The 14,895-nt window shown below is 34.8% G+C and overlaps 1 protein-coding gene across 1 annotated transcript; it reads right to left on the minus strand.

Annotated features, from left to right (window-relative positions):
* Positions 1 to 29: 29 nt before the first annotated feature.
* On the minus strand, positions 30 to 14,154 carry LOC146160373 (GPI-anchor transamidase component PIGU-like). Its single transcript, XM_083384646.1, has 12 exons — positions 13,990 to 14,154; positions 13,187 to 13,251; positions 12,226 to 12,297; positions 11,768 to 11,830; positions 11,599 to 11,702; positions 11,264 to 11,364; positions 9,952 to 10,055; positions 5,007 to 5,140; positions 4,753 to 4,896; positions 4,538 to 4,662; positions 4,308 to 4,450; positions 30 to 449 (listed from the first exon to the last, which is right to left on the minus strand). Exons 1-12 carry the CDS (start codon positions 14,114 to 14,116, stop codon positions 330 to 332), a joined length of 1,302 nt encoding a protein of 433 aa, XP_083240772.1. The 5' UTR covers positions 14,117 to 14,154; the 3' UTR covers positions 30 to 329.
* Positions 14,155 to 14,895: the final 741 nt, after the last annotated feature.

Raw genomic sequence — 14,895 nt, forward strand, 5'->3', positions numbered from 1 at the left:
GGCTATTTGGTTTAAAGCATAATTTTTTTATAGTGTATTACATGTCGCAAACACTAACTGTATGCTGTTCGCCTTTAGGCTAAGAAATAGATTTTGTCGATTTAGATAAGACACAACCACAAAAGTGAAAACAGAAAATGGTTTGAATGCCCTTTGATAATCATAATTACAATTATGACTCACAGACGTTAACCAGTGTATAATAGTACTGAATAAACAAATTCCATAACGTTTTTTTAATGAAACATCTTGCAATGCTTTCATTGCACAGTGTAAACTTTTGAAGTACATATCTCGGGAAGTTGCATGCTTCATCATTTGACCACTTTTTAGTTTAAAAGTCTGAGCACTGCTTTTTCATTTGTTCCTGGAAGACTAGGATGCAGTCCTTCTCTAAGACGAAGATGCCAATTCAAAAAAGCCATTGCTGTATCAGTGGTTATTAAAACCTGAAAAGCAGTAAAAAATTAAAATAAATACAAAGTCATTTAATTCAATGGACCAGTTGCACCACAAACGTCATTATGGAAAGGAACTAGAGAATACGCCCGTTAGAGATGTGCGCTTTAACGTAACGAAACTACCATTCGTTTTACACAACGAAGCACAAAAAAACACACACAAAAAAAGGTAAGTTGAGGTTTGTTCAGCAAACTTCAAAGCTGGGTCCCTGGAATACCCTAAAAATCCCACCATCTCTACTCCACAAAACAAATGTGGTGTACCGACTGCGTTGCCTGTATCCAGATTCCAGACGTACATCGACCAAACGCAACCCAACATTAAGACGCGTATAAAAACACACCAGTCGTCGCCAAAATCGGGATAAGGTTGTGCTCAGCTACTTGATTTTTTTAAACTGATAATGGTATGAATAATAACCCAAATAATTGTGAACAACGAGGCGTCATTTTTATCAAATTTTAAGGCTTTGGTATTTTTATTGAAAATATTAACAAAATCGGTGTATGTGTTCCAACCGCCATTATGATGTCACTATAAATTTCGAAGTCAATAACCAAAGCTACTTGAACAACATATCTTGTTAGTATTACAAGTCAAAATATAATCTGCTGAACTAACTAATCGTGATGTAAAGTACCGGTTTGTGCATATTTGGCACTTGTGTATTTGGGAATACAACGCGACAATATTGAAAGCAGAATAACCTATAATAACATTGTATCGAAACTAAAAACAGAATAAAGCCAAATATGCAGTAATCATTCACAACAGAATAAGACTTAATTTAGACGTTATTATGAATATTAGGGGCGTAACCACAAAATCAAAAATGGGGGTCCTGAATTTTCAACTTAGGTAATTCTCCTATTTTTCGTCTGACGTTTATGAATAATAACGTCATAAAACAGTAACAGCATGATGTCATAGAATGGTGATTGCAAAACGTGATAAGAAAACTAATCAAAAGCAGCCAAATACGTCCAGTAAAAGAGACCACGTGCGTCGTCGACAATCCTGCCAGGCGCCAGCTGCGAAATCACGGTGTGCAATCGTTAACATTAAGCAAAAAAACAAACCAAGACCGTGAAATATATGTGATTAATTGTGGTAGAATCACACATATTTCAACTATCAGCAGCGTACTTTTCAAGTTCCATAAACGAAACGAGTGCTAAATTACAAGCACGTCTTTCACCACCTGCAATACTAAAACAAAGATTGTTTTTTCCGGGTGTTATTATGCCACGATTAGCGCAACATCTGCGCCAAGCTGTGTGCAAAGTCAGCTAAATTACAAGCTGCGGTTGAGGGGAAATAAGTTGTGTCCATTGCACACTTAGCACGTGGTCTTAGAGTACAGTATGCTAAAAGAGCATAATTTTTCGTCAAACATCATTACTTAAAAATGGGACTTTGAAACGCGCACGACAGTCACCATTATACCTCCTTTTAAGAATCTGCTTCAGTCAAATGTCTATGTTACACCCACATCGGATATTAGCGCAGAGAACGAGCAGCGAGGAACTTACTGCGTATAACTCGACGTTTTTTTAGCGACAAAAAAGGGAAGAAGGTTTGACTTAGCGTTGTCAATTGTCGAATACACACTTGCTAATCAGTCAACCTAAACAAATAACGAAAAAGAACAACTTCCAGCGTTTACGGTCGACCAAACAAAAGACGAAAAACGGTTTGCGCTCGATTTTGGTTTCGCATCAGATTAAGAAGCGTGACCCAATTACTTGAAAAGCACGCCGCTTCGAACAGTTTGTTAAACCATGACAAAAACGAACAAAAAACGATAATATCACTTACAAAAAGGGGGTAAGAACTCCCGCCCACCTGGATACGCCAATGGGGGCAATGGATAATGGATAATATGTTTAACTTTCATAAGTAATACATATTACACTTATAAATAATACTAATAATCGCATTTTGAAATTCCAGGGGGGGCAAGTGCCCTCCCCTTGCGGGCGCCCATGGGTAGCAGTCCTATTTTGCCTTATTCTGAAGCAGGGAGTCGAACCGTAACCGAACCGGAACTTTATGAACCGGTTTTGGGTCAATTTTTTCCGAACCGTTACCGAACCTGGACCGTTTTTTGTTAGATCTTAAGGGCCCGAACCGGAACTGAACCGAAAAATTTGAAAGAACATGAACCTTAACCGAACCCGAACCTGTAAACAAAAGCGGTTCACTCCAGCATGACGTCACAACTTGTATTTTACAGAATTAATCTACGCCATGTTCGAAATTTTATGACAAAAATATGAATATTGATTAAAATAACAACCGGAGCTCAACCGGAACTTTCAAATTGCTCGAAACCGAAACCGGAACTGAAGCGGATTCCGAAAAAATTATTGAACCCGAACCGAACCTGAACCGGAAAAGTGAAACGGTGCGACTCCCTGTTCTGAAGTATGTTTATTGAGAAGTTGGTAGTGTTCTAATTTGGTCTTATGAATGAAGTTCTTGCATTTGGTAATATTGTCATTTGTCACACAGCTTTTATTCCATTTACATTTTTGAAAAACGCAGGATGCGATATTGTTAAAGAGAAAGTTAGTCGCGTACTACAGTTTAGGAACCACTGAGTTAGACGGTGCTGATGTTTCTCGCTGTTTGTTGTCTGCGTTAATATCAGATGTTGGTGTAAAACTGGGGTCGGCAACCTAGTGTAATTCATCGGGTCCGTCGCCTCTTTGACAAACTATACACGAGTCCATTTCAAATACTTTTTGACTATTTTAACTGCATAAGTGCGAAAAATATTCGCGCTTCGCGCGAATGATCTTACTACGTCCCGTTTGTTTACTTTTAATGCTGTTTTTCGTACTAGATCAGCGCTTCTTTACCGTTGCGCCGTGGAAAGCTGCCAAGTGCGTCGCGGACAAACCGAAAACGTATTCAAAAATATTTCACATATATTTTTTAACATTTTTTTATTTTCGGCAATCTAATAAAAACTTGCAAGAAATTTAAAAGAAATGCCGTTATACCAATAAAAAAATCGCGCTCGCTTCGGTCGCCAGGTGCGCCCAAACTTAGAACGGTTATCAACGCTGAACTACATTAAATAACAATTAAAGTTATACCGTTTCTTCGAAGTAGTTTTATATGTCGCGGGAATCAAAAAACACCCGGGAAAAACGATCTCCGTTTAGTATTGCAGGTGACGACCGACGTGCTTGTAATTTAGCGTAGTCCCGTACATGGATGATGGATCTACCAAAATCAATCACACATATTTCAAGGTCTTTGGGTTAGTTTTTCGCCTGAAGTTGCACACTAAGCAGTTTCGCAGCTGGCGCCAGGCAGGATTGTCGATAACGCACGTGTTCGCTTTGCGTCTAAATGTTCGCTTTTGCTGGACGTTAATTGGCAGTTTCGGATGATTTTTTTTCTTGTTTATGACGTCATTACCATCGCTATTTTATGACGTCATATCCGTCACTATTTTAGGACGTCATTAACATCAGACAAAAAAACGGGGAATTCCCTCAGTTGAAAATTCGGGACACCCCCCTTTTTTAAATTTCTGGATACGCCCCTGCCGGTCTGATATCAAATTAACATATTAAATTTTAGTCCTGATTTGCAACCCAACACAGCGATTCAAACCTTCAAATGTTTCAATTTCCCTATTTTGCTTGTAAAAGCATATGACATTCATTTGATATCAGATCGTGATACTTTCTATCCAAAATATCGGGTATCGGAATAAAATATCACGTAACGGACTCCCCTAGTATAGACCATGGGTCGAAAATACATTGCAAAAATGTGGGGCGACAACCAAATAATTCTGTCTGTTTTTTTAACCGCTATAAATATACCAATGATGTTGTGTAGGAAAGTGTAGCTGCAAAATAAAAGTTTGCATTGGCTGAATGAGCATTTATCCACATATTCCACATTGTAGGACAAAGTACAGAACTGGTAAGCAACATAGCAGCAGTAACTGAAGGATAACGAAGATCTAAATAAAAAAAAATGGTGATATATTGTAGTACATATATACATATATATACATATATATATATATATATAGATATATAAAACTTACAAGGGAAAGTATGTGACCACAATGGAAGAATACATAGCCACAAAGCTGTATCACCAACTGATGGATAGGATTTGAAGATGCTTGTGATGGCCAACAAAACAAGTGTAAGAAAAATGGGATGAGACCTGGATAAAAGTAAAACACATTAAACTAAAATTGCAGGGTCTAGTAAAGTTTTAAGGATCATGCTATTGCTATTATACTAAGCGACATACCTAAACTTTAAAGTCAGAGGAAGGCTGTAGACAACAACATTTATTTGAAACACACAGAGAAAAAATGTCCGAAAGTGGTCAAAAACTTCTGTGAAAAAATACCAAAATATACCAACATTAGGTGTTTGATCTGGAGCAAGGAGTCTAAAAAATAACAAGGTTGTTTCCTTTGTAGTTTTATTAGATAGTTACGTCGTATTGTGCTTATCTTTCTAATTTACCTAATACAAGTACTCAATTTACTTATAACTCACATGAAAATGTAGTGCGATAGGACTGATTGCATGTTGGGTTCATAGAGATAGTTAACAGCAAATATAAGACTGATCCAAAATATAAATGACATGCAGCACTTAAGGATACAATTTGAAAAACAATCATCATTTTCCTAATAAAACAATAAATATATATAAAAAAATGTATATAGAAAAAATCATTTTTTTATTATCTTTTAGACAAATGTTTAGCATTAACATCTGAGAAAGATGCAAGTGTCAACAGAACCTTTAACTTGTAGTTTACTAAAAAATCACCAAGAAATGTGCGACCGCAGGGGTTCCCAACATTTTTACGATCTCGTACCACTTTGACGCTCTGTACTGCCACATGACCACTTCTTGCAGAACAACTAATTTGATTGAATCATATTTTATTCAGAAGAATAATTTTGGTCTACTAAAATAACACTAAAGCACCACAACTAAATTTAATGAGATTTTTGTTTTTGTGTACTGTCCCCAATTGGTTGATGCACGGTGTAAATTTGCTAAAAACGCATCGAAAGTCATCTCCATGTGCACCTAGTCAATTTCCATTTTTTGACTTCATTTTATTGAAACATTTTATTCTGATCTATTTGTAGTTTACAGTTAGTTTAGCTTACCTCTAACGTGACATTTAACAAAAATGAGGTTTCTTTGATTTGATTAGGTTTTTTTTGGCACAGCCAATGTTAATTTTCGCAAACTGAATTGGGCACTCTTTCAATGAGTTCTGAAAGGGCTGTGTTTCAAAACGTCAAATTTTGTTGTTAAACGCCAAACATGATTTGCACATATAAGAATTAAGCTTTATATTCCAAATTATGAATACTCAGAAGTAGGGATGTTAAAAGTAGAATCCCAAGGTATTCTAGAATAATAGGATTCGAAATCTACGAATCCAGAATAGCGAATCCTAGTATATTTTTATTAAATTATTCAACCTCGATTTTGTTTGGGGTAGGAATTAATCTTAATCTACCCTACAGGGCCCACAATCACAGCAATAAATCGCCCAAACACTTTTCTAACATACGTACATTATAATAAAAAAAATCTCACATATGTTTAACATTCTTAACAACTGTCATTTGAAGCAGTTGTGTAAACCGTAATATGTCAACTGTCCAGGTTGTTGCCCCAAAACTTATATTTTTGCCAATAGTGAGTACAATGCAACACTGCACACAGAAGTCTTAAGCAATTCGGTCCTGTTTTTTCAAGCATTGTTAGGTCTTAGGGCTTATTTTTTTACTAACATGATATGTTATGCAGTCAAATAATGTACTGCAAAGAACACAAAGTTACTATTGACTAAACGAATTCTTGACAATTACACTTTGCATAACTGCATAACCTTGCTGAATATTGGCGTAAAGTTGACCTTAAGTAACCCTATAGCGCATTTTGTGGACGGCCAGCACGTTTTACAACGTAATGTTACTTTTGCAACTTAACGCATTTAGGGAAATTGCTAACTTCACACCAGACATTACATGTTGATCGCTCGCACAATAACGCTTAATTGATTGACAGTTAATTATTAGAAGAACGTTATCGCGATATGCGGTAATTGGTTGCCCGAAAAAACGCTAATACTGCACTAGTGCACTACCAGTACCAGGTTACATTTCAAGCAAGCACTGTAAATTGGTCGCTGCAGCACACGTTTGTGCAATTAGGCGCAACAATCGCGGTAAAACATTAAATTATATCGGTTCCAATTACCCGAAATAAACGGCAGAATTGGATTCGAATCCCATCTGGATTTGAATCCAAGGATTCAATATTTTACTTTGAACATCCCTACTCAGAAGTTTGGAGCATAATGGTTGGAGGTTGTAGTAAGACGTAATAAGAATATCAAAGCCCATACAGAAGTAGGTATCATTTTGAACGTTTCGAATAACTCTTTATTCATTTTCAACATAGAGAGAAGTCACTGATGGTAAGTATATATATAGTGCTAAGACAGACATCAGAAAGAAGGAAACGTGGATAGATACATAATCTAAACCGGGTGTGCGGCGATTAGAAGGTAGGTCGCCGATAGCAGATAAGGCCATCCACGTGATCAGATGTTGAAAAGATAGAGTGGTATAGAAGCTTGGTCTGCGTTAATTTCCGGGTTGTGCCGTGTTATTTCTACGGTTTCCTTAATCAAAAGACGACGCCAACACCGACTTGTCGCAAGATTCTTGGGGATTTTAAAATCGATTTTGTGACCAGGATTTTGATGCAAATGTCTTGCCACGTCTGTGTCCTGCGTGGACCGTGATGAAGGGTCGTTGTTGTCCATACGCACTTGTAGGTTACGCTTGGTTTGTCCAATATAAGTAGATCCGCACAAACATTGCACTTTGTATATAACTCCTGAACGACGTAACACATGCTGGTGGTCCTTGTGTATAAAAACGAACTGATAGGTGTGGTTTCGTGGCTGAAAATAAATTTGACTTTATTTTCGGTGTTGCGCGCTACGAAGGTAGTAAGTTCTTTGAATATATTCATCGATGTTTTTCCAATAAACGGGAGCTTCATTGTGATGGTATACAACGTTTTGTTTTCTTCATGTTCAACCGTTTTGTTTTGCACGTCCTTGTGTTTTTGGTCAAGAAACCTGTAAATGGCAGTATCAATAAACTGCTTGGGGTAACCATTCATCATCAACATTTTAGAAATGTTGCGGAATTTGTGGTGCATTCCCATGTAAGTGTTACAAATTCTGTAAGCCCGGTGTAATAGGCTATTTATCAGGTTGCGCTTGTATTTAAATGGAACAAAACTTGACCATCTTGTTAGGAGGCCTGTATGGGTAGGCTTGCGATATACGTGAGTGCTGTGTCCATTAGGCATTTTCTTAACCAGTGCATCCAGAAAGGGCAGATTATTTTCCTTTTCCCACTCACAGGTAAACTGGATATTTGGATGGATGCCATTTAGAGTGCAGAGAAAAGCCTCAATTTCATCACTGTTGTAGAATACGGCAAAAATGTCATCTACATAGCGGCATAAAAGATGGGGTTGTGCTGGGTTTTCCGCGGTTTGATCAATTAACCAGTTCATGAAAACATCAGCAAGCAGAGGGGCGATCGGGGAACCCATTGCAACGCCGTCGATCTGTGTGTAAAATTTTTGCCTGAATTGAAATGTGATGTCATTGCAGGTCCAATTTAACATTTTCTTGAACTCAGATTTCTTAAGTCCATGAAACAGCTTAACACCTTCCTTGTATATGTTGTTGAGAATAAGGTTGGTGGTAAATTCAACTGGAATGTTAGTGAACAGGCTTTATACATCGTAAGATACCATGACCTTGTCATACAGTTGTGTGTGGTTAACACGGTTCACAAAATCAAAGGTATCTTTTATATTGGTGGGATGTGCGCGCAGTGGTTGTAGAACTTCACACAGCCATACGGCACAGTCATAGCAGAAACATCCACGCGAGTCTAGAATAGGTCGAAGTGGTGTGTTGACCTTATGTACTTTTAGGAACGCCATACAATGTAGGGGTACGGGCAGCTGTTGGTCTGATTCTGGCGTACACATCATCTTCCAGTTTATCATTCTTGTGTAAACGATAAAGAAACCCTTGAAAACGACTAAGCTTGGAGAGATTGTTGTCTTCCTGGGTGGTGACAAACTTGCTTGAGTCGTTTAAAACGGAATAAATCTTCTCTTCGTAATCCTGGCTGTCGAGAATAACAACACCATTTCCTTTGTCTGGCTTGCAGATGGTGATGGTCTTGTGTGAGGTTATGAAGGGCCGTACGTTGTTCATCGGTGATGTCCATCTCAGTGTGACGCCTTTCATGGAAGAAGGAAGATTTATATTTGCTATATAAATTCATCAGCATACGTTTGCAGTCGATTTTCTTAGCAAATCCAAGCATCGGCCTTAATTGCTGGTAAAAGTTCTCAAATTCCGTTTGTACATGGGTGTAATTGAATTTAGTAGGAAAAATACCAAAATTCAATCCTTTATTAAGTACCGTTCTTTCCACAGACGATAAGTTCTTCTTGGATAGATTAATTATGACTGCAGGCTGTGTGTCATCAAAATTTGTGGCAAGTCCAAGATTTTTTAGTTTCTTGTTGTGAATGGTTCTAGTGAAAGCAACTTGTTCCCGAGAACGAACGTCTAAGAATCTGTTGACGTAGACACGCGATAAAGCCCCAATCTGTTGGTGAAGTATTAGACGAATATGTTGAAAATGAATAAAGAGTTATTCGAAACGTTCAAAATGATACCTACTTCTGTATGGGCTTTGATATTCTTATTACGTCCTACTCAGAAGGTTTCAGCAAATATTTACTTTTGGATTTCGATGCAATCAACATACCCAACTGTCTAATTATGTTATTTAACTACTCATTCTGTTTTCAATCAGATGGATTTTTTAATCTGGATTTAGAGCAATGAACTTATTATTTAAAACGAAACATTGTAATAGCTTAGAAGTAGGGCATGACATGTGGGTTTGCTTATGCAAAAACTATAGTGGACACTACTATCCCAATGCAACCATCGGACTTAATGTAATAAATTGAATTTTTTTGTGTTTGTTTGTGTGTTAAATTTAAATCCATGTTAACTAAAAATCATTTTGGTGCTCATGTGTAGCCACAGTTCTCTGGAATTGTGTATAATTTTCACATATTCGCTTGTGTTACTTTGTTCCAGTATTATTTAAATATTTTTATCTGAAAACAAATGGGGTCGCACTGTAAATTCTCATTTCATTTTATTAAATTGGGGTAGTTTATTGCTCTATAGCTTTACTTTGCTTAATCCAAATTTAAATTTATTAAAAAAATACAATCAAAAAAATTTTTTTTTTGCTTAACATCCAACCCACAAAATGTTGTATGCTAACTTTTTAAAACAAAAAATAAAACAAAAAAATTTACATTAATTATTAATTTAAAAACCTACTTGACATTTCCATAAACAAAGGCAGGCTGCTGGCAAAAGCTGGATAGGATATAATGTCTCATATGTTGACAGTGCCAAAAATAGCATTGTTGGTAAAATGAAACCTATGACATAGGTGTGGCATTTACATTGCTGCTAAATATTAAAACTTACACAAACTGCACAATAAGTGGAAAAAATGCTTAAATTACAGAGTAATTATTACTGTCTCTTCTTCTTTATTAATTGTTATTAAATTTAAATGAAAATGGTTAAACAAATATATGTTTATAATTGAAAATGATACATCTTAAAAGGCAAGCATGTTTTTCAAAACTTTGACATCTAGGTTTTAGGAATGTTTCAAATTTCTAAAGCTATTTTGGTTGTGTTTAGGACTTAAAGCAACTTAGAGACTCCCTAAAACTACTTTGTGAACTCAGTATCAGAACCACTGCTCAAACCAGAAACGTTTTGCATTTAGAGGTATATTGCATTAATAACTTTTTGGCACAGGATAAGCGAGTCTACATAGGTTAAACCCCCTGTCAAAAATAATTTTCCACTTCTGTACTGTAATTATAGTCAAAACCCTTAACATAATTATAGGAATCAATTGACAATTAAATATAATTGTGCAAGTGGCAAATAAGAATGCCAGATTTAGAGTTTCGAGTAAAATTTAATCATATAATCTACTGACTTTTGAGAAAATGGCATTGGGCCTAATTTAATTCAACGTAAGCCAATATCCAGCGAGGTTACACACCGCGTAAACGTTAACAATATTAACACAGTGCTGGTAGTATTTACTTTGTAGTGAATTTTAGACTTCTAACATATTATGTTTGTAACCATAAGCAATTAAAACAGTGAGTGTTATATACAAGATTTTAAAAATAAAGGGAAAACCTGTAAAGAGTTTATTATGTTGCTTTAGTTATATTTAATAGGGATTCAAACTACCAGTTGAACCATTTGTAGGTATTTTTTTATATTACACATTTGTAAGCCAAATATAGTAATTTAAAATACAAACATATAGTTGGATTCAATATTCTGGATTTTTATTTTTAAATCCGAAACATTCTAAATTATTTAAACATCCCTACTTATAGCAAGGTTGCTACAATTTTTTTTAATAAATAAGCAAAAAATTAATTCAACAACACCCTGAAACTCATAACTTAATTTAAACATAAAATGCATTAAAATACTTTTGGAAGTACATGTGTTTTTCAATACACAAGTTAATTCCAAGAAAATCAAAGTCATTTGAATTCCTGCTAAACCATCTTAAAACATACTAAGGTAAAAACATCATTACATGTACCTGATATGGCAGATAATAGAAAAAGTGAAATAAACAAGTTATGGAAAGTGACCAAAGACTTTGCAATGCAAGTAGCCAGAGTGAAGGGATTGAGGAGATATCTGTAAACAAAAATATGTTGTGTTTACTGAGTTTAATGCATATTTAATGCAGGTTTTCCCAAACATTGTTGTCTGGTGTGACTTTTACTTTATTTAAACTTTCTGAGTACCCTTAGGTTTGACATTTTGACAATAATTGAAATATTATGTTTTTCTACACATTCTTTCAATAAATTAAGACTTGCAGTTTTTTCTAAAATCAAGTAGAAAAATAACAGTATGAAGTTGTCTCACAAAGCAAAGACTATGGCTGCAAGATGATTTATGTTTTTCATCTTTATTAAAATAGAAGATATTCCTTCAGGGAATGTAGTCATGCACTTTTCTTGTGTTTCAATCTGTTGAAAGGGTAAATTATTTTTAAATAAGTGTAATACCAGGTAGAACATTTAAAATTACATACCTTCTTTTGCATAATCCTCTTTGAAAATATGAACAAAGTAATGGCTGTAATTACATCAGTAGCCTGTAATGAATTTCAAGTTAGTGTTAAGCCAGTGTTTCGCAAACTTATTTTGTCACAGTGACACAAATGCGAACCTTTTAATTACTACGAGCTATGTTTTTATATTTCATTTATATTTTTATAAAATTTTGAAGCAATCTTGTTCTGAACCAATCTCAACAAAATTAACCATGCAAACTACTGCAATCGTCAACACAACCAAATAAAACGATAACCCAATTATAGGTACAACACCTAGGGTGAAAAACACTGTGAAGTAGACACTTTTTGGTGCAAGGATACATTTTTAGCCCATTTAAAGCTGAATAGTAAATCTAGATTAATTTGTCAAACTTTATGATTCTATGACTTTATTATTAACTTAAAGACTTTTATAAAACACATTTTTTACTTACAACAAAAATGAGGTTGATCATGTATGGGCAGTTTATAATGACGAATGACATCAGTTCTCGTAATAATGAAGTCTACAAAATAAAGCAGTTAATTGACGATTAACAAAATTAAAAATGATATTATGCTATTTTTAAGACAAAAAAGAATATAACATATTATGTTCCCTCATTATTGTTGTTTCCCTAAGTGACAGATCACCAAGCTAGCTATGTTACTTTTTTCCAGCCATGCATTTTGTTAAAGATTTAATTCACAACATCTTTGTAGTTAGCCAATTAGGAAGTCTTGAGAGGCCATGGAATATCTTTAAATGGTGTGTTTTACAAGCGAATTGCATTAAGCATTGTTGCAAAAGGTTTAGTTAAAAGTTTTCAGTGAACAAAAAAACAAACTTGGCAAACCATACAAATAATCTACATATTCCGTATGCTTTAAAAAAATCTTGAATATTTGGAAAGCTGCCACGGAGAAGAAAACACATATTGGTGAATTGTATAAATTTATGGCCAGCTGTAAGAAAGATTATTGTCCAGCGCTATTATGGGAGTTGAATTATTTACAGCGAAACAAAGTGATGTATGAAAATCTGGTTGACAACCAAATTATCGTCCCGCCAAGAAAACTCAAAATGTTTGACAGTTACAATATTTTTCGCATTTATCAACAAAAAAGAAGTACGGAATACCAGAAGTTACATATATATCTTACCCTGCATGTTATATTATAATACTTTAGCGGAAATTTTATTTTTTCACTACTAGGTGTGCCGTTAACATCATGGGCAAATATGATATCAAATAGCAACAGGGCAGATATAAAGTTTTTTTTTAATTTGACAACACCGACCTGTGCTGATCTATCTACACAAATATTTAATTGCATTCTTTGACGATGTAGGTGCAAGCTTTATTAAATAATAGTGTGCCTTAAAAGGTAATAAAAAATATTTGTTGTACTTACCCCATGGTAAGAGTCTTTATAAAAGTTGTTTGGATTGCTTAAAGTGATAGCAGTTCCTTCCACCACTAAAAAACAAAAAGTTTCTAAAAAAAAGCTAAAATGTAAAATAAAAATGCCAGTAGACTAATATGTAAATTATTTTATTGGGATAACTTGTATAACAGTGCTATGTGGATTATATGTTTGAGGAAAGAGGTCACAATCAGGGGTTTAGAAATTGCTTTGAATAGACAGGCAGTATTCAATCAAAAGTAAGAAAAAATAAACAGGGAACTATACAAAGCTGAATATTTAACAAATAACCTTGAAAAACAGCATAATCAAGTCTTTGATATTATGTAACAAAAAACTTAAATCCAAACCAAACGTTAAGAGCTGCATAAAGCTTGTTAAAGAGTTGCAGACCAGACTGTTTGCCCTTGTTTTGGCTAAAGGGTGGACAATAAGAAGGGGTTGGAATTGACTTAAGGTTTAAAATATATAAGGAGTTAGTGATGAAGATAGGGGTAGGGTTTTGGGCTGGGGAAAAAAGATATTTAGGTATTTTTCTGACACGTTTCTTTCTTTTGAATTTATTCTTGACTGTGTATTCAGACTGTAGTGTAGGTATTATTGCTACAGTTCAATATATCTCAATCAACAAACAAAAACACACACCACCGGGCACTTTGTATGATCATTCAGAGAAAAACCTTGGATACACCTTGGTAAAAACAAGTCAGCCATTACTTAAACAACAACATTTTCATGGAAGTTAAATTGCCTTATGTTTGATGCTATACCAAAAATTATATTTAACATACATCTGTCCCATGAAGTTAAAGGTGTTGAAACTTCTGGTCTTGAAGCTAACCACAAACAAAACTCTGGAATACCTAACAGCCATGCACGAAGCAGAACTCCAAGAATAGTTACAACCAAAAGTGACATTATAAATATTATTATTAAAATTATTTTAAACAAACCTAGTTACTGCCAAAAAAATATTCTGATGAGTTTTGCTATGAGAAATATTCAGGTCTTTTAGCAGAAAACAAGGCTCACCATGAAGGAAGATTAGCCTTTAGACATTTCCAATTAACCCAATCGCAATAGCTACTTAAAAAGTTAAGAAAGCTTGATGTTAAAACATATTAGCTGATATGTTAAAACATATTTAATATGTATGGCAGATTTCAAGGAGATCTTGAGTGTACAAAGCCAAAATCTGAGTCTTAGGACGAATCATAGGCAAAAAGTGTGCACTTGTTTAGCATATGAGAAACTTAGGGTGCATCACGTTGACACAATATTTACTCTAAGTTGTAAAAAATGCAAATTTAGTATTAGCATTGATCAGCGTTTTCTCTGACATAATTAAATTCCCAATGACGACACAAATACTGCAAACCACATACATAGGGCAAAAATACAATAGGCATAAATTAGCCTTTGGAAAAGTTATTTAAATCTATGGGAAACGGCTAATAGGGCGAATTTTAACTATCTTTATGTTGTTCAGTGATGTTTAAATATGCAACATAGCGATTTAAAAAAAAATTGTCGGTGAAGAAAGTGTTTTGAATTAATCTTAGCTTTGTTCAAATTTTTATATCAATGATTAAAAGCACAGATTACCTTTATTATGTTTAGTAATGTTAATTTTTACTGTATGGCAATTTTAAGCCGAGAATTCGTTGCAACAGGACTCAAAACCAAAATGTGCACAT

This window comes from Ascidiella aspersa, chromosome 3 (assembly GCF_963924565.1).
Source record: "Ascidiella aspersa chromosome 3, kaAscAspe10.2, whole genome shotgun sequence".
NCBI lineage: Eukaryota > Metazoa > Chordata > Ascidiacea > Phlebobranchia > Ascidiidae > Ascidiella > Ascidiella aspersa.

Bases quoted from the DNA above. Each gene is read 5' to 3' on its own strand.
- LOC146160373 (XM_083384646.1), bottom strand. From the start codon at position 14,116: ATGTCACTTTTGGTTGTAACTATTCTTGGAGTTCTGCTTCGTGCATGG. The intron at 4,663-4,752 runs GTATGTCGCTTA...ACTTTTATCCAG, and splicing joins CCTCTGACTTTAAAGTTTAG to GTCTCATCCCATTTTTCTTA. The intron at 4,451-4,537 runs GTAAGTTTTATA...TTTTTTATTTAG, and splicing joins GTGGTCACATACTTTCCCTT to ATCTTCGTTATCCTTCAGTT.